The sequence below is a fragment of the Falco biarmicus genome, chromosome 5 (assembly GCF_023638135.1).
Source record: "Falco biarmicus isolate bFalBia1 chromosome 5, bFalBia1.pri, whole genome shotgun sequence".
NCBI classification, from domain to species: Eukaryota; Metazoa; Chordata; class Aves; order Falconiformes; family Falconidae; genus Falco; species Falco biarmicus.
Genome location: NC_079292.1, coordinates 84430722 through 84451450, shown reverse-complemented (window position 1 = coordinate 84451450; position 20729 = coordinate 84430722). Strand labels below are relative to the sequence as shown.

The following is a 20729-nucleotide window of genomic DNA, read 5'->3' as shown; positions in this document are numbered from 1 at the left end:
CGCTCTGCTCCCCCGCAGACACGGTACAACCGCTACGAGCGCTGCACAGGGCGAAGGACTTATAAAGCCAGACAGGTGTGCGTGGTTTACAAAGCCGATACCGTAATTGTTTATTTTAAGCGTTTTTCTATAAGGACGTAACAAATAGCTTATATTCGGAGTTTACATGCACGACCTCACTTAGAAACACCAGTGTGCCATCTGCTGCTGGCGACTAGCCACATTTTTAAAGACGGCATGGGATCATCCTTCAGCTGCCTGAATGTATAGTGCACTTACATTTACATTCTTAAGTATTTGTTATGTAGCAACAATAAGGGCAAAGACTGCTCACACTGTACGTATTATCCACCCTTGACTCTAGCAATTTTGTAGATGCTCTATAGAAATCATCTCGCTTGTTACTTTCCAAAACATGCTGAAGAACTGTCAGGTCTACGGGAGATTTCTGGAACTTGATGTTCCAAGAATTAGAAATTTCATCATTAGGACTTAGCCCTGTGCTTGCTTTCACACACCAAGTTTTCGCCCCAGGGGCTTGTATTTCTAGTAGTAACTGCCAACAAATCAAGGTATTTCTTTGCAGGAGAAAAATAACTTCCTTGGCATTCCTGCTTCCCCATACTGTTGTGTGGCTGGAAATCCCCCTCTTGAAACTTCAGTTGACAAGCATTCTTGTTACACCATGTTGTAACCTGTCTGTAATTCCCATTACGAGATAGTCATGCTTCGGTACAAAGTGAAACAGTTTTCACAGAGAGCTGATACTGGCAACCTCCTGCCCATAAAGAAACCCATGAATAAGTTACACAGTACTTCAGTCTCAGCAAAGGAGACCAGGAAGTCAAGCTCACATTTCAGATGTCATTCATGTTACAACAGAGATACTCCACAATAGACACAATTCCAGCCCATCCCATGCCATGCAAAGACATCTTTCTCACTGCAAAAATAATTTTTTTTTTTTATCTGAAAGGAACAGATTATCTACCTGCTTCCTGCAGAACAGGTAAAAATGTGTCCCTGCTGCTAGTGTCTCAGAGCAGGACAGTGGAGATGCCGAGTTTAACTCTACATAACAAGATAAACAGAGGTGAGTGAGTAGTATGTTCCATGCCTGCAGACACAAAAAACCACCCCAACAAAAAGCCCACACAAAACCCATAAGCACAACCCGCTCCCAAACAAGACACGCTACATACTGCAGAAAGAAGTAGAACATCAAGTAATAGCTTTCTTGCGAAATAGGGATAAGCAGACATTTGAATCACCCAGAAGTCTGTAGTTCATGAGGATCTGGAAGTATTTGTAACATGTTAAACCAGTATCACCTATTTTCTCTTCAAAGCCAGTCACTTTCAGGTATAAATGAATGAGGTTTTTTTTTTCCTGGTCCAGTTTTACAAGGTGGAGAGTGAAGTGGAAGCTACTAATACAAACAGAAAATAAGCTCTATGCATAGGTTACAGCCTTGCACTTGTACAGTTTTCCGCAACAGTTTTTCCTTTTGCAAATATATGGATAAATGCTGTGCCGATTACTGTGGAAATTCCCTTATGGCAATGAACAAACAACATACTAAAATAATCAGATACTGTGGCTACCATACAACTGCGTGGATGAGAAAACACTGAATTTCCAAAGGACAGTAAAATTATCTTAATTCTGTGCAAATCCCAATAAAAACCCACGAGAAGTTCTGTTTTCTTGAGTTTAATTGGAGCTTTTATTACTTAAGCTGTGACTTCACAGTCTTAACCTTCAGCAATTTGCAAAGAGGAGGCATACAAGAAAGGTTACAACACTTAATGGAAGGGACTCCCTACTGAATGGGGGGGGGGGGGGGGCAGGCAAGGGGGCAATCCCAAGGCAGAAGAACTGGGAGCGCCAATTTGTTCTCAAGTCTCATGTGAAGACTCCTGGAAAAGGCTGATTACTTGAAAGAAATCAAGGAAATAAATTTAGGAAGCAGAACCTGAGATTAAAGTGAGCTGGAACCAGGAGACAAACACCAATGTCAAAATGCAAATAAACCAAGCAGAGTAAATCCAGACAGAACCCAACAGTAACAGAGGCTGAATGAATAAATAAAGTCCCTAGGATTAAACCAGATTTATGCTGCCACTCAGCTTCTTCAACAGACGTATAAAGCTGTAACTGACTGTGGCATGGTGGCTTCAGCCTCTGCTCCCCTGAAGCCACTGTCCAACCAGGTAGAAAAATAAAGGTCTAAATCACTGGAAATTCTTTCATTTACAAAACTAATGGAATAGGGTTTGTTTTTATGCTTCTGTGTCAACTTCCGATTTATCTTCCACTCCATTCTGCTCATCTTTCATTTCTGCATCTTCAGTGTGGCTGGTGTGAAGAGTAGCAGCTGACTAAAAGAGAGACAAAGAACATATTCCTCCGTTAAACAAAATTGCTAGCATTTGCAAACAATACCACAAACATCATTTGATTCTTATCACTAGGATACCTGGTCTTCCTGCAAGACTGAATTAAGACATTAGGACCTTCAGCCAAGAGAAAAGAAAAACTTCTTTGCATTTTTTCTGCATCCAAGAAACCAAAAGCAGTTTAGAGGAGGCTAAGAAATAATACTGGTGTTAGACCGTTGTGATTCATAACGTGGTGTGCACATGCTTGCCACATAACACTTCCAGAAAGCATTCTCCCACAAGCTGAAATTCCTTTAGGCAGCTTCTGTACAAAACTGCTTTTGTCCTGCTTCAGTTTCAGCAATTCCCATACCCTGCCCCCAGCCCCAACTTGCACGAGGCACATCTAGACTCAAAATATGAAGGATCTTTGTTGGACAACTCATTTCATGAATAGTGACTTCAACTCAACAACAGTTACTTGGATGTCCTCTGTAATAGCTTACCTGGAATAAAATCTTAATCTGATAAAGCGGCTGCTCTAGAAGCCCTCTCCTTGCTCTATCTTCCAGTCCACATAAAAAAGTTGTGGAAGGCAGCAACATGTGGCAAGGTCAGTTTTTACAGCAGGACATAACCAGCACATCTTGACCTTGCAATAATTTTTAAACACAGTAAAAGGAGGTAGAAGTGTCTTGACCTGCTCATCTCAAAAGACTGCAATGAAATTGCTATTCCACCTGTCAGCCTAGCACCCTGAACCATCTGATTTATAACAAAGTTAGATGAAAACCAGACAAGAAGCAAGGACATAAGCATGTGCTGTTGGAGGGGAACAGGAGGGCAGAAAGCGTCACAATCCTTAACTGTTACATCAACTTAAGATGCAACAAGAAACCACAGCCAAACGCCACCCCGGCAAAGATCAGCTTTCATCCTTAGAAGCATTCTATGAAGCACACAAGAGTGAAGTCTTCTCTCCACAGAAAACCCGTCAGCTGGCAATCCTGGACCTAAGATAAGGTGATAAACATCTTGACCTTTAAAAATTCACACTTTACATGTGAACTATTCAAATTTGTGAAGCAAACTACTGATGCAAGAGTGACTGACAAACTTCAACAGACCATCAGCCATGCAGATGTCAGGCATTTAGGACCTACAGTCCAAGCTGCCGCCTTAGCCATCAGAAGATGTTTGGTAAACAAACCCTCTTCTCCAGAATTCTTGAATGTCTCCCATCACCACTAATAAACTGTTGCAGCTACAGTAAAGCAACATGATAGATGGAATTAACAGGAAAACATGTTTTCTTGCAAGAAAAATCCCCAAGCCTGACCTGGGGAGTAAGCATCCTTTGTTTACAGTTCCATTGACCCCCTTTTCATACAAAACCACGTCAATTTGAAGTAGGCCCGGTGGCTCAGAGAAAAAAATGTAGACACATGCACATTCCCAAGATCGTCTTAACTATTGACAAGAATGAGCCAGGCCAATAGCACCCTGGTCTGTATCAGAAATAAGTGGGGCCAGCAGGACTAGGGAAGTGAACATCCCCCTTGTACTCAGCACTGGCAGGGCCACACCTCGAATCCTGCATCCAGTTTTGCGCCCCTAGCTACAGGGGAGACATAGAGGTGCTGGAGCGTGTCAAGGACGGGCAGTGAGGCTGGTGAAGAGCCTACAGCACAAATCTTAGGAGGAACAGCTGAGGGAACTGGGGTAGAAAAAAACTGGGGTAGCCTGTAGAAAAGGAGGCTCAGGGAAGAACTTGCCACTCTTCTACAATTGCCTGAAAGGAGGTTGTAGCAAGGTAGGTGCCCGCCTCTTCTCCCAAGTAACAAGTGATAACAGAGGAAACGGCCTCAAGTTACATTAGGTGAGGTTTAGATTGAATACTAGGAAAAATTCATTCACCAAAAGGTCTGTCAAGCCTTGCAACAGGCTTCGCAGGGAAGTGGTTGAGCCACCATCCCTGGAAGTATTTAAAAGATGTGCAGACATTGTTTACTGGTGGACTTGGTAGTGCTAGGTTAATCATTAGACTTTATGATCTTAAGGTTCTTTTCTAACCTCTGTGATTCCATGACTCTAAAGGCTGACCCTATCCAAAGTAGATGGGAAAATCTGCCCTAAGTGCCACGTCTCTGCAGTATGCCCAACAGTCTGCAATCCGAAGACTAGAGTCCGCCTGTGGGCAATAATACGACTCACTCTGTCTTAGGGCCCAAGGTGTACATTTTGAAAAGCACCTTTTGTACTATTCGGGGGTACAGCTTGCTTCAGTGATCCACTCTTCCTCTCTGAACAGCAGCTCTTGCTGTGTCCCACTACTAGTGGAGGAAGCCAGATTCCCAGCAGCTATGCTAGCTGTAAGGAAATTGCACAGGAGAGCCTGACAGCTGACAACTAAAACCTGTAATTTCAAAAGTGAAGATGCTCAACAGTGAAATAATTCTAGTTTAGTTGCTCTTCCTGAGGTTTTTCATTAAAGCCTACCAAAAATTAAGGTACCGCATGGTTATACATGACAACATCTAAAAGGACAGAATACTTTCTTCCAGGTTCCAATAATCAAGGACTGTTGACATCAGGCTGCCTCAGCGAGATACGTAAGTACATGGACAATGACACTTTCCTCACAGAACCAGTGGGAAATGTTTGCATTTATGTGCTTGTTTCACTCCTTCACGAGAAGCAGAACCCAATCCACAGAACTACTGCTCCTCTTTGGAGAGGGAAAAAACCCACCAACCACCCACCCACAACACACACAGCTGAAAAGCCACAAACAGAACAGCTTGGCCACCCAACTATCCAGTTAGGAGTGATTACCCCATGCTTACTATTACGACTACTTTAGCAGAGTAAGAGATGAAGAATAGAATACATCTCCCATTGCCTCCAGGAGATAAATTTATTTCCGATATGTCAGTTTGAAAGACCAGGGGAGGGAAGAAAGAGAGGTTTATGAAGCATCTCATGTAGGAAATTGTCGACTCAGTCTGAAATGGCTGAATTGTCAGGATACACTCATCGGAGGACAGCAGGCCCTTGGACAAGCTCACTGACAGAGTTAACTACAGAAAATTGACATATCCCATGCATATTCTGGGAAAGTGGACAAAGATCTGTGAAAATAGCCTCACAAGACAGAAGCTTCTGTCCTCCCCAAAGTTACTGAGAAAATCTGAGGCTGATACAAATCCCACATGTGTCCTAGAAATTACAGGTTTACCTAGTCCTTCCGGACCATCACATTTAAGGAAAACAGAACATTTTCTTAGGATATATGATTCTCACCAGTAACTTCGAATGTTTCTTGCTAGTTGATACAACCTTGTTATAACCAGTTAACAATGACCGTATTTGAATACAGAACTAGTATTTACTAAAATTCTAGTGAAAGCTTAGTACAAAAACTACCCATGCAGTAGAATAATGTGTCATCTGACAGTCTGAATTCATACTGACACTTCATAACTGATCTGTGACATTTGGGATGGAGACAATCCTGAGCACCATCTGTATGACAGACGTAAGGCCTCAGTAGGCAGGCCACCCGGGCACCAAAACAGACTGTGCTTCAGAACAATCAGTTCAACGAACATTGATGCTTTTTTCAGTTCTTGAACATTACCATGTTTGCATCTCATGTCTTCAATTACTTTCTGATTAACGCTCAGCTGTTGCAAAGTCAGCTGAAATACATAAAACCATTCTGTGCAGTGCTCAGTATTGCCAGTTGTCTTCTTCAAACAAGACAGCCTCACCATTTTGACTGCTGGTATTTTCAAGTGTTTTCTCCCCTCAGAGGAAGCTACGTGAGTGTTCTCCCATTATACTTACCTTTGCTAAGAATAAGTAGTAAGCTTAATGCCTAAAACACTGTTCCACGTCTAACATGTGACATCACCTCTTGTAAATCTTCTGGAGTAGTGTTACTTACCTTTACGTCTTTGTCTGCAAGCCTTTGGAACATGTTGGCATACATCTTTTTCTCTTTCTCACGCTGCTCCCGTATTTTTTGCTGACAAGTTACCAGTTGCACTTTGGCAGCTTTGTTACTTGGATAAAGTTGTATCACTTTCTGGAAATCTCCCCGGGCCAATTCAAAGTCATTGACAGCCAAGTGCGCTTCTCCACGCCGGAAGAGGCCTTTTTCATTGTTGCTATCCAATTCGAGTGCCTGCATTGAAAATCAAAACCAAACCACATTCAGAATATTTTTTTTTTATTAATACGCAGTCAGAAAACCAGAGACTGCTAGAAACTGTACCTTCTGATGTGAATTTAGGAGTCTTGTCAGGGCTTACTAATAAGGCGAGTTGAATACAGTAGAAGTAAGTACAAAGAAAACTGGCTATTTGAGAGTAGAGAACCAGCAAACCTAAGATTTAGTCCTGGCTCTATTCCACCGCTTTGAAGGACCTTTGCCAACACAAATACCTTCACCACATCTCAGTGTTTCTACCTGCCAAATACTTGAATATTCGCAATATAGCAGCAAGTTAGTAAAAGGTATTCAAAAGGACAGCAATAATGAGAGTAACCTGTCTGATATTTTTACATTGTGTATTCAGTACTACTCAACTCCCAGTTGATAAGAAAGGCCAAACACCACGTGGCCTGGTATCCCTCAGATTGTTAAAGCAAGAGATAAAACTGTCGGATGGCTTGCACAGTTTAAAAATAAACCAAACCTGACTACCTTGTTGCAGTTCTCCAAAGCCTGGGAGTATTCCTTCAGCTTGAGATGGCACATAGCTAGATTAAGGTGGGCAGCAAGCCTCAGGCTTTTGGCTTTCGTATCCTCCTCATCAGAGAGTCCCGATTCATGCTCCAGCCATGACACAATCTTCTTATACTGTAACGCTGCTCGTTTGTATTTCCCCTCCTGTAAAAGAAGGCAGTTCAACTATCACACATCACAGTAACATCACAGTAACTTACCTCCCTCTCTCCCCTTCTGCTTACTTTGAGCAACAGTTCTGACTAAAAATAGTTCCACCAGAAATTAATTTAAATCATCAAAAATATACTACTTCTGAAAGTCATTCCTGCATAGGATCAGAAAACCTTTAGGAATACCTACTAGGGGTATAGGCCAGCATTGATACTTCACTCTCAACTCCCACCTTTATATTCAACTTTTGATAAAAAACAAAGCAGATGGGGCATTTTCAAAACAGCACAACTATTGTTGTGTCATGAAGATAATGGGGAACTCTTGCCTTTGACTGGTCAAATTGTTTGAAACTGCTTTTCTACATATCTTTACCCAAACAAACATTGCTCATTCACAGCACTATCCCACAGCAGGAACCTAAATACTGTAACCTTGCTGCTATTCAACGTATGCCCCAGAATTACCTGTAGGTACAGCAAACAGCTCTGACAGAGAGAACTAACTCCCTGCAGAGTTAGTTCTTTGGATATTCCAACTCTTGAGGTGTGGTTTTTTGGGTTTTTTTTTTTTTTTTTTTTGTTTGTTTGGTTTTTTTTTTTGTTTGTTTGTTTGTTTGCTTTTCAAAAGACACCTTCCCCTCCAGTTCTCCTTATAAAACCACAGAATATCATGAACACCACTCTGAAATGACAGGAGCTGTAATCATCATTATCGGCTCATAACATGGACTAAGAAATGTTATTATTACTTGGGGACTGTAATTTACCTTGAAGTACTGAGTGCCTCTCTCCTTCACAATGCCGCTTTGCTCCAGCTTCTCATCTGTGTTCATTTCCCAGGACTCCTTAGCCTATCCAAACAGAAACAGTTCAAGTCAACGATGCAGCTTTCGGGGAGACCCAAATGGCTGTACTGCTTCCCACTAACAGTATGACAGAGAGAGGTCTGGCAAAGCAGTTTCACCCTGCAAACTGGGCTAGTGCAGTAGAGACACTGACAGCAACGGACAGGGATATACTATAAAAGCAAGGACAATTTCAGCCAAGAGCTCCCAGCATGTCGTCATCTCTCACAACAGTGGCTTCCTTATTTCAGATCAATGTTCAAGGATTCCATCATCTTTGTTTAAGCTGCACTCACACTTCTCCCCCCATCTCCCAATCTCTTTGGGACTTCATCTCTCATTCCTACCTTTTCAAAGCTTTTGAGTTTCACTTCATACTGTAGCTCTGCATCTGGAGGGATCTGAAATTTCTCCTTCCCAGCACTTCCAAAACCATAGCTGTAAGATCAAGGCGGTGAGAGGAAGAAAAGAATGAAATGAAGAAAGAAACAAACCAACAAAAAGCAAGTTCCAAAACTATCCATCCAGCCATATTGAATACACAGGAAGCTGGAGACAAACAAAAATATGCAAATCTGGGATGCCTATACAGCATTAATAAAAGACAAAGGCTTGAAGAATTCTCAGTACTATTCTAAAATTAGCAAGCACAAGGTAGAAGAAAACTAGAGAAACCTGGGTTTAATTTCATTACTCTCTCAGTCACCAGTTCCTATTCTTTCTTTTTTTAGCTTCTATGAAGGAAAAGCAAGTTCTCTCTCCATCAAGGAAAAAAGAATATACTTTAAAGTTATACATATCTTGCTTTATATTCATGACCCGAGACTGAACGCAGTAAGTAGCTGCATATTAAGAGGAAAACCCTCAAGATCAGATTGCTTTGCAATCAGTATCCCTCTTTTCCCATCAGGTTCAGTTCCAGTTCAAAAAAAATTATAAAATAAAAACTGAAGTTAATTATCAGCGCAAACTCCACTTGTTTCAGCTATGTTCTCACTGTAAAGAGAAAATTCTGCTTATATCCTAAACTGACTAAAGTGACAATATTGGGCAGTCATATGTCTTGGTTAGCTGTTGTTAGAGAATTCTATAATGGGCCAAGGTTTGCATGACTTTGCCTTGTGTCTCACAGGAGTCTTAAAGGCTTTTTTTGAAAAGGCTTTCAGAATACCAGTGCAAGTTTTCTACTGACAAAAGATTTATAGTACTCTTTACTAACCACATCACCTAAGGACTAGCTATCTGGTCACACTGGGCTCCTCAGAAGGCTCTTTTCCTATTCTAAGGCTGTTCTTTAGGTATCTTTATAAGCACTGCTGTATAGTTAAGTACTGTTTCATTAAGAGGGACCACAAAAATGTGAGTTAAGAGAGCAACAATTAATTTTTTTTTATATTCACCAAGATCAACACTACAGAGGCTTAAATAAATTTCTTTTGGAGTGCCGTCACTTCCCAACCAAGTGGCAAGGCGATCTTAGCTTCATACTTATACATCAAACTTTTGGGACTGATCATGGTTTTACCAGAGCACTGAAAAATGCTGAAAAGCGTTATAACAAAACACTTTGTTCTTGTCAGATGCTTAACAGAAGCCCTTAAAGTACCAAAAGATCAGGAAAAGCATACTTCGGTTTGAGATAGAACACAGATTCCTCAGATTTCTCCATTTTTTGAATGGCTTTCTCCAGACCATGAGGAAGATCATAGTTGTCACCTTCTCCGATCTCAAACCGCAATTCCCGCCTGTCAAAAACACGATCTCCACATCGGCCTTCAAACTGGACTGGTAACAAAAACAGAACCACCGGAGAAAAATCAGAAGATATCCACATATGGTAAAGGGCAGGTAGCACAGCTAATATAGGAAGCGCCAAAGCCTCCTCCTGAACAGTCTTTTTTCTCTTTTAACAGCTACCTATGGTGGCTACTGCTACCATTAGCAAATAAAACTTCTGCTGCTGAACTTTATAAACCACCATGTGTAATTTGATGCAATATAAATAAGCCATAAGTATCTTCAGATTTATGTATTTAAAAATGCTGTTTAAGAACAGCTTTACAAGATACTATTTTTCAACAGTCAATTGCAGAAATAATGCCATTAATTTTGACATACTCTGAGTAAGTACTTATCCCTGAGTTCACCTTTGGGGTTTTGGTGTTTTCATTTGTGGTTGTTTTTTGGTGTTTTTTTTTTTCCACTCCAAATGCCAGAACTACTTCCCCTCTTGTTCCTCAGCAAATGGCAATACCTCCTTAGACTCCATCTACTTTTTGTGATCAGATAAGCACTTTATCAGATCCAGTATCTCTGGAGAACACAGGTGCTGCTGGAAAATGTAAACCTCGCTAAAAATAAAAAGAAAGCTTACTCTGTCTTGTTAAGTTACTTGGTAAAGGAAAGAGAATTCACATATTCCTATCCCTCAGGACAAGGAGTTGTAGATTGGGAGAAAGGTTCTCTCTTCCCGCCCCCCCCCCCCCCCCCCCCCAGTAAACCCATTTACTATTTGTGTAACAGACTTACTATCTACAAGTGCACCCTCATTGGGCTTGGAGTAGCCTTCCCCTTTTTTACGGATTCTTCGGATGATGCCACCATCTTCATCATCAGTGAGATCCTCCCCCTTGAACTCAAAAAGTTCGATCTGTGGAGGGAAGAGCAGCCATGCATTTATTTTCATCACATCAATTCAGTAATTCACAGAATTTGTTCTCCAGGTACTTTTGAAATGTTCAGAAAGCCACTATCTTAGTTTATCTCCTCTAAGATATTAAACCACCAAGGCTATGAAGATGCTATATTCAGTAGATACTGGCTGGAAACCTACTGAAGAGTTTCAGATTCTTTCAGGCCTTTACAGCTTTTTTTCTCCAGCAATATCGGTCTCCCAGTACTACAAATTAGATCCTTTATTTGAAAGGACTGTGAACCTGGTTTCTGAATAAAGCTTCCATGAGCCACAATGCTTAGGGACTACTACAAAAAAAAGATTCTATTGGCTTCTTTAGTAGTATTTTTGCTAACGTCTGCAGGTGGAAGTATGGACAGTGGTTTTTGGGATTGAGGCTTGTTTCTTTAATATGCGGGCAAATACCTTTGAACACATTAAGCCATGAAGAATATGTTCTCAACTGCCACTTTGCAGTGCTACCACACTGATCAGCAGCTGTCTTACAGAGCTTATCAGAGCTCTCGCTTTACAGCTGAGTAGAATCACCAGTGGTGTCACTGCATCCAAGGGCCAGGGAGGTTTGTAATTAACACGAGGACAACAGGAGCAGAAAAATTGAATATAAACATACAATTGTCATCCTTAAGTCCTGACTATACCCTGAATTCCATATATGGTTCAAATTCACATCTATAGTGTTTCAAACTGAGTCCAAACTGATTTCAAATGCCTGTCCTGCAATATTAAAACAAATTAAAGGGTACCTTTTCAGACTTCGGCTATTTCCCACCTGTTTCTCCAGCCTCCTGCTCTTGTGACAGAGAACAATAGTTTCAACTATGTCATCCTCCCCTGCATCACTGCACAGAGTTTGGTGTTCTCTTTCTACTCACTGCTTTTTCCCCTCTAGTCTTGCCTTATTGTGGAATCATTTCAGAAAAAAAATATTTCCACTAGAATGATAAAACAACAAAACCATAATCTGGCCCACTTTTCATCTAAACTTGTTACTGCAACAAATTTTTCAGAATTTTAAAGAGCTGGTGTTAATGCAGGAGATAAGCCTGAATCTTCACATGCTCTCCCAAGTCTCTAATGCAAATCATAGTTTAAAGTGGGAGTGCCATGACAAGATGAAAAAAATACTCTAGTCACAGAAGAAATTTGTTGTTGCTATTACCTTAAGAAAAGTCTTTTGCTATCCACGTTTGAGTAAAACAATAGTAAAAACAGCACAGAAGAGCAAGCCATTATAATCAGTATTGTTTAGACCAAGTACCTCATTTAAAAAAAAAAAAGTTCAAGGCTAATGCTGTGGAGGTTCATGACACTTGGACTTAAGATACCCAGAATGCAAAAGGAATTGAATATTCACCAGCACTAAGAGTACTTCCACTTTGTATTTTGATGGATACCTAATAACAAATAATATTCTGGTCTTTATCTTCAGTTTGTCCGAAACAAGCAAAGTCATTCCAGAACATCCCACTGATGACCATACGGGTTTCCTCATTATTTTTTTTTCCACCTACATAACAGTATTCTATGGAAGAATCTATCTGTTTATATTCCTTAGCAAAAGCAACCACGATAACAGCTCAAAACCCTCAAAACAAACAAACCCCCCCCAACATAACCGAACAGAAAAAAACCCCAAAACTCCGAACCATAAGACATCCATTATTTCTGGTCATAATGAAATGCTGATGTGGTGATGACAGCTACAAAAAACTTTTAAATAAGTTTTACAGGGTCATTTTTAAGGCTACTTGCACAGAATTTTAGTATGGTTACGGCACTTGCAAAGGAACCATGCTGACACTGTTCTAATAATAAAAAGAAAATGTAGAGGCAGGACTACAAGAGTGGAAACTCAAGGGATTTTAAGCACCTGAGAGTCATACTAGTTAGAAGTCCCTTCTACCTAATAAAAAGAGAGTTTCTGGATCCAAGTTCCACTCCCCCAGTTCAGGATATACCCAGCACTGCTTATCTGTTGTAGCTAGTCATCTGCAGGCCTTTTTGTTAGGGAGGCACAGGCAGCTTCAGTGTTTTTCTTTCTTTCTCCCTTTTCTCCTCTAACATTACTGCTCAGGCAGGGGATAGAAAGGGTCATGAATGAAACGCTACTTTTACCTAAACTACCCAGAAGATGGAGAGGTCAGACTGGCATCATTAAGAAAAATTTAGTGGGAAGTGAATAATCTGGATGACTATCAGGTAAGACTCAGTACTACTCTGATGAAACAAATCTCATCTTGCAGGTAGCGCTTTTATTTATCAAAAGGTTAGGTATTATCTCTTGTTGCAGGACAACAATGTAGCATCCTGTATGCTACTGCTAAGCCCTTCAGAATACTTCATCATGCTGACAAGGCAGAAGATCTTGACCTTTGAAACACTGCGCATGGACAGTAAAAAACAGAGGTGAGCATCTTCAGTAATTGCTATGCTGAAGGTCTATTTGTTTTTCCTTTCCCTCAACAAAATGAGGTGGGCAGAAAAATGCAGAGGGGTAGAGGAAAAAACCTCTCCCTTCAAAATCCTGCCCTGTATTATACTTAGTATCACTCGCATTTGTGCAAAGCACAGAGCATTCCAGCATGTGTAGTTTTAGCCAATATAAAGAAGCCACAAGTATCTACAGAGTTAGACGTTTAAAAAATGCCCTTTAAGAACAGCTTTACAAGATACTATTGTTTCAACAGTCAACTGCAGAAATAATGGCATGAGTTTTGATACACTTTCAAATAGTTCTTATCCCTTAGTGGCCTGGGGTACTAGCTGCTGGCAGCATTTTTTGAATCCTTCCACACAAAATACACCTTTAATGCTATTACTCACAAGTTCATGCAAGAAAAGAAATAGGAATACAATATCCAACTATGTTTAATTTATCCTTCTTAACAGATGCTCATTGTTTCCCTTAAAATCTAAACAGGCTTTCAGTCCCTACTCCGTGAGTTCCTTCTACCTTTCTCAGGTATTAGATGAAACCTTCAATCTTACAGCAATCATCAGGGCTTAATTTTCCTTATGCCTCTAACATAGGAATCCATTTCATTGATTAAGTATTTTAGAATAAAGTGATTTTCAAAAAACCACATTTAAAGTCCATCTGCCTTCTCTCAGGTTCAATTAAAGTATTTCTTGGAAAATTGAACTGCTTCAACAATAAAAAGAAATATATCCTCCCAAACACAGTTTAGACTGTTTGTCAGAGCATGCTCCAGGAACTGCTTTAGTATCATGTTTGATTTTTCCATACATGAAGAGTCTCAGCATTCTGAGGAGCCACCCTCACTACTGAAATAACGCACAACAGACAGCTGCTATTTCCAATCCCTTTGTGGGGGGTGGTGGGGGGTGCATGGGGGCACATGGTGAGGGAAGATGCCTTGAAGATCCCTAGGAAATGGGTTCCGTCCTCTGCTGATGAGGTTAAGAAATACCCACGCTAACTGGCTCCACGCTCACCAAGACACCCAGTTCACCTCCCAGGAAACCAACTGTCCACATGAATGGCAAAAATCACTGTTATCCAGACCCCAAACCCAGGACTGTCAGAATCTATCACAGGGACCAAGTGTGTACAGACTACTTTCTGTGATGGTAATATTGATGAATGTAGCCTGGATCCACAGACATTGGTCATAAACAAGGAACCTGAATGCAAACTCTTATGGTGCTTTAAGGCTTATTAAAATGCTCGGCTCTACAGAAAACTGAGTTCATAGTTGCACAGCTGTTCAAATACACTTTTATAGTCCAGCAGTTTATATGGCACCATTATCTCTTTTCTCCCCCTAACAGCTCATAAAAAATCATGTTAATATTGCAAAGAAAACACAAAAAAAAGTACAAAAAATATGTTACTAGGACATTAATTGCTCTTCCTGTTGTTGAGAACTTTTACATGTTCAACATAAGTATCATTACTTTGAGTCCTATGAAGTAGAAAGAGGGTTAAAAATTCCATTTTTTCAACTACTTCAGAGTCTGTCACTAAGATGGTCCACCCTCCCAACCTGCACTCTCCCATAGTGATTCATTCTGTAACTGTAAAATAAAAACTATGAACCCTGGAAAACATTCAAGTATTTTTAAGAACTCCAAAATAAAGGAACCTGAGCCACTGCAGATCAGTAGCAGCTAGACTAGAACTCTGTACATTGCCCACATTACCCTAATTGAGCACACTTTTTCTTTTGAAAACCTAACATTCCTGTTTTAAAAGGGTATTACATCACACATTTTCTACACTGAAATCTGATCTTTGTTGTGGTTTTCAAGCATACGGTTTTAGTGACCATCTCTCACTTACCTCAAAAATCAGCGTAGCGTTGGGAAGTATCTTTGGGGGGCTCCCAGCTGAGCCATAGGCGTATTCTGGTTTACATGTAATCTGACAGATTTCACCAACCTTCATAGTTGCCACAGCAATGTCCCATGCTTTTATCACCTCACCTATGCAAGTCAAATTTCAATCACATGATTGCTAGGCATACATGAAAGGCAAGATCAGCTGTAAAACTGAACTTCATTACTTTCGGTATACAAAAGCCAAGACAGAGCAGAAATGCTGAAAGACTTGTGATTGCTCTGATTTATCAAAGGTTTCTTCATTCTAGGTGTAGTGATTCTTTTCCTCCCCTATAGGGGACACAAGTAATCTGAATACAGACATGGACTGAAGTGCTTGGCACAATCTCAAGTACGAGGAAATAACAATAAACTGAAGGTCTTAGGGCAAGAGATTGCCTGCTCCTATTTTGAAAACAATCTAAAAAAGCCTTTTCTCTCTCTACTTTATCAGCTGGCAAAGAGCAGCACAAGTGGTAACTAGAAGTTAACACCCACTTGAATGGGAAGGGGAGGAAAACAGAAGTAGTCCTTCTAAAGCCAAAAGAGAGCAGAAGCTGGAATCTCAAGTAACAAAATCCTGTCTTTTCCTCAAGCTCTCCTACTTGCTGCTCCTTTCAACTCAATCAAGCAGCTTTTCTATCAGTCTTGCATTAATAGGTACACTTCGTTATTATCTCAAATTTCAGTACACCACAGAATTTCTCTCTCAATCAAAAAAAAAACAGTGGGTGAGGAAGTGTCAGCAGAAAAAAAATAAACAATTGAGTAGTAAGATTTGCTGAAACAAAGATGTTTGTATTTCTGCATTCAAAAAATGAAGTTTTTTGATAATAAAGAGGTGTACTTCAAGATTCAGATTTGGGTTAATTTGGAAACTAAGGGAAAAAGGGAGTATGTTTCATCATGCTGCAGCTGACAGCTGCCCCTATGTGCTCTGTTCCAGTGTCTGGTCACTATTAAGTACTCCTGAATTTGCATCTTTGCCAAAACAAGTACCAACAAAATGCATATTCTGGCTACTTAACTACCCTTTATCACTATACTTCAGTGCAAATTTGCTCCCCTGGAGTGCTTTGTCTAAGGCCCATAATTTCTTCAGCAGGCCTCAGGGGCTACACAATTCCCTCATTCAGAAAAATCTCAAAGCCATTCTGATTTGGCCAGAAAATAAACCTTAAGCTCTGAAAACCAATTTAAATAGCAACTTTCAGGTGCAAAGAGTCATACATGCAAGGAAATCCCATCTCAATTATTAATACCAAACACAAGTTATTACCTTTTCCCAAGTCAAACGAGAATTTGTCTTTCCTGTCCAGACTGGAGTCAAATTTTGTGCCATCAAGAAGCCATCCTGTGTAATGGACGGTCACTTTATCACCTATCATCGGAGACTCTGTCCCACTGCCTTCTCTCTTGACAACCTGAGAAAAAACAGTAAGCAACATAAAGATCATTAAAGTCTTTTTTTTTATTATTAATAATAATTAATAATAAAGTCTGCCTATTGGACATTAATTCCACGCACTTAGGTGCATGCATTATCATCTTCATTAGATAAAAGATTTGCAGGTCTACTTCAGTTATTTGGAAATGGATTGGCTATTCTGTCTACAGATTAGAAGTGTTGCAAATGCAGGAGCCTTAAGATGGCTCTGCTGTGATACAAGAACTTAATTGGCAACAGTTGGCACCAGCTCACAGATCTCTCTGCATCTATAGTTAGCAATGTCACTTAATTTCCTCAACAAGATTTTAAATGTTCTTGAAACTTTAACAGGTAAAACATTAGGCAAGTTGCCTTTTTTTTATTTATTCAAGTACTTTCCTCACCACCACTCACTCTATCATTACCTCCAAGTTTGGTGTTCTAGGCAAAGCATTTAAATAAGAAATGAGCTAGTTCTTTCCATGCAAAATCTATTCTAACATGCAACTCGAGATTGCTCAAGTGAAACCAGACAGTTCAACAAAAGTTAACAGAATCTCGCCCCAATGCGGGTTAGTTCTAGCAGCTACCACAGTAACACTTAGGAATTATTAAACTGTATTTTTGTCTTGCCACCACTCTGGGTGCCAGCACCCCAGTTTCACATACAACTGCAAGGATTTAATTTTCTTCTCAAGAGGTTCCCCAGCCTAGCTAGCAAGACCAATAGCAACTAAATACACACTATACAAAATGCAAGATTAGCCAGTCTATCTAGTATCCATTTAAAATGTATATCAAAATAAGAGAATAATACTGACATATCTCATAGGGCAAAGATATGAAGCCTTGCCCGTAACAGGAATCCAGGAAGTTCAGATTTGAGTTTTCTCCAACACTGACTGAAACCATCTAGCTCAGAGCCAAAGTTCTGCATTACTTTAGCTAGGCAAAAGGTAACCAATGGAGAACCCTATTCACTTGCATCTATAGAGACCTGAAAAACATACTGTTCATACAAGATAAACATTTACTCAAGGACAGTTATATGGAAGTATGGATTGGTGTCCCTCCTTTGAAGAAAAACTATAAAGATGTCATGCTTCTACACCAATCGTGGTTTTCACTGCAGGAACCAGACCGCTGGGAGACTCCTTCCCAAATTTCAACTTCTTGCAACCAACCACTGTCTATCTCCCACTCTGCCTTTCACCATCCCTGCAGCTGACTATATGGCTGAAATGCCAGCACCCTCCACCAAAGCTGAGGCAATGCGGACAGACTCTTAACAAACTGAAAGCACCTCACTGGATACATAAAAGAGGAGGGGAAAAAAGTAAAATCTTGAAAAAAATACTACCTGCTCAGCTTCCTAGGGAGAGAATTCTCAGTATGAAAAGGGATGCCTGATCTCACACAGCACACCATCCCCTTACCCTGCACCACCTCAGTGCTACAGCAGTTATTAGCATTACAGAACTAATTACTGATTTCTCCTCCAAGGAAGGCAAAAAATCAAGCAACCACTATCACAGATCACAGAGGTAAGGGAACAGAGACATATGAAAATAACATGAATCTGGTAACCAAACTAAACTACATCATGTTTAGATGTATGTATAAAACCAGTGGATCCAAACTAGTAATTTTAAAGCAGTCAAACTGAAGTCACTTTGAAATGGGAGTTGCTTTTAATGAAAACTTCTATCCCTAATGCCATATTCTTGTGGTGTCATACTAAGTTATTCAACATAAAACTAACAAATATCTCATGTTGAGTATTTATGCATTATTATTCTTTTGCATCTACTTAATTTTCAAGAAACTCGTTTCACTTTTTCATATACTCAACAGGGCAGCCCTATTTTCTGTAAGATTTTTATTTCCCTTTCAGATGAAGAAACCTGGCTTTTCTGTTCATATTGTGATGGCAAGTATTTCTAAACTTAAGTGCTTACACTAGAAATAGTGCAATCACATTGAGCAATACCAGGAAAAAAACCTCTGGATACTATTCTGATACAAAGCTAACGAAAAAATTAAAAAACCTCGTGGAATCAGTGCAATCATACTAGTACAAGATTGTTGTAGATTAGTTCAGAATTAGACCCTTGATTTCAATGGGTGTATTCTGCACTCTAGTAATTACTAGAAAAATAAAATCCATGAAGGCTGGACTTCGTGACCTCTACAGTCTTTTGCCTTATCAATTCACAATCTCACCTTTTTTGAAGTTCTCACAACCTCAGCTCTCTCACCAATATTTTTCCTACCCCCTTTTTAAAATATTTTGAAGAGTCACCTGCTGCTTTTCCACCATCAAAAGGTGGGGATTGCACGATGTAGACAGACACACTCTCTGCCTTTTACCATGCTTAGTTAGGTATCCAAGATGCAGGAGACCTGTGGGCAGCTTCCTAGGCAGCCACGCAGATGAGAACTCTAACCTAATGCTCTAATCTGTGCTATATGTAAAAAATAGAAACTTTCACCAAAGCACATAAGCTGGAAACATGGGAAAGCAGAGTACAGAAACCAGCCACACATCTTCAATCTGGCCCCTGATAACCCTCCTAAGACTGCAGACAGCACCCCTATGACAAACCCAGAATTTAAAGCCAGAAGGCTCTAAAGGCTAAAACTAGAGTTTTGTCTTTGCTGCTTTGCTGTGGTGCTACTTTTCTTCTTTTTAACACCGGAACTCTGAAATCTCACTGTGATTCAAAAAAAAACAACCAACACGTTTCCAGTGATCATTAGAAGTTTCTAGAGATATGGAAATAGGAAATATCTGACAGAGGAAGTTAGTGCAACTCCCCCTCATGGTATAAACGCTGCTACACGTATCAACTGACTTTCCAGTACAAAGCCAGAAGCCAGTCTACTGGCACGTTGAATACAGGACACAAGCCGCTCCCGCAGCCTGCCCTGGGGGTGTCCCCAGCGGCCTCACCTGCAGCTGGCTCGCAGCCCGCGCTCCCGCCGAGCCCGCACCAACGGGCCGCCGGCCCGGCTCCCGCCGCCGGCTTCACACCGGGCGCACGTGCACGACGCGCCACCGCAGGTACGAGCGGCCGGCGCGCGCCAGGAGCTCGCGCCAAGATGGAGCGCCCCGCTTCCAGCGCCGCAAAGGCGGGCGGGCGCAGGCAGCCAGCCCCGCGCTGCGCCACAACCACGGCCGCAGACGAGCCACACGTGCCCTGCCGCGGCACCATCTTTAATTCCCAGCCCCCGAACACGTGCTGGGGGGCGGGCCCGGACACCCACCCCCCACTCCCCCCCAAAAAACGCCGTGCGGGCAGAGCCGCACCCTGCGAGCGGGGCGGAGAGCGCGGCCCGGCACCCCTGCACCCCCCCACACACACACCCCTGGCCCCGGGGAAAAGCCCGAAGGCAGCAAGCAGCCCCTCCCCTCCACCACGGCCCCGGGCTTTCCTAGCGGGCGGCCCGGGCTGCGGCTCGCCCTGCCGGCGGGGGAGCCCCGGAGAGCTGAGGGGAGCCCCGCGCCGCCACCGCCGTGTGGGAGCCCCCGCGGGCGGGCAGCGCGTGCGCGCCTGAGGCGGCCTCCCGCCCTCCGCGCGCGCTGAAGCGGCAGGGCTGCGGGCAGCGGCCCCGGCCCCTCAGCGGGCACAGCCCGCCCCGGCACGGCAATGTACTCGGGGGCGCCCGCCCGCAGGCGAGGAGGGACACGCACCCCTCCCGTGCGGACCCCTCCCCACCGGCCTCCGAGTCACTGCGGGGGGGCGGAGACGCGGAGCGGCCGCCCCAGCCACCAGGTACCTTGAGGACGCCCCCATCGCGCTTGGGGGTGATGTCCACCCCTTGCAAGGGAGCCCCGTCCGCTTTCATCTCCTCCGCCGTCATGCCGCCTGCCGCTGCCACCGCTGCGCAGGAAAGGGCCGCTCCGCGAGGGGGGGGGGGGTGTCGGCACCGGCCTCCCGCCGGGCTGGGGCTCGCGTCTCGCTGCGCCTCCGGCTCCGAGCAGCGCGGGCGGGGGCGGGCGCCGCGCGCCGCCCTCCCTCCTGCCTTCGCCGCAGCGCCGGCTCGCGGGCGGCGGGGAGGAGGAAGGGGAGGGGAGAGGGAGGGACCGAGAAGTTTCTAGAGAGGCTGCCGCAAAGCGCCCGGCC

At 42.4% G+C, this 20729-nt stretch overlaps 2 protein-coding genes across 5 annotated transcripts in view; one reads left to right on the top strand and one right to left on the bottom strand.

Annotated features, from left to right (window-relative positions):
* Window positions 1–78: 78 nt before the first annotated feature.
* On the bottom strand, window positions 79–20638 carry FKBP4 (FKBP prolyl isomerase 4). The gene is made up of 10 exons (XM_056339821.1): window positions 20383–20638; window positions 16453–16597; window positions 15136–15278; window positions 10664–10784; window positions 9763–9919; window positions 8482–8572; window positions 8057–8140; window positions 7093–7278; window positions 6331–6570; window positions 79–2381 (listed from the first exon to the last, which is right to left on the bottom strand). The coding sequence occupies exons 1-10, from the start codon at window positions 20464–20466 to the stop codon at window positions 2283–2285; spliced, it is 1350 nt and encodes a 449-aa protein (XP_056195796.1). The 5' UTR covers window positions 20467–20638; the 3' UTR covers window positions 79–2282.
* The window catches only part of TCAF2 (TRPM8 channel associated factor 2), a 42591-nt gene continuing 41814 nt past the window's right edge, over window positions 19953–20729 (top strand). For 2 of the 4 annotated variants that reach the window (XR_008822013.1, XM_056339817.1), the window contains exon 1: window positions 19954–20378. Coding sequence is in view for 3 of the 4 variants with exons in the window: in XM_056339817.1 (XP_056195792.1) it covers window positions 20253–20378 (126 nt within the window). In the remaining variant the exon portion in view is untranslated. Of the gene's footprint in view, window positions 20379–20729 lie in introns of all 4 variants that reach the window. The other 2 variants (XM_056339818.1, XM_056339816.1) reach the window with 2 other exon arrangements.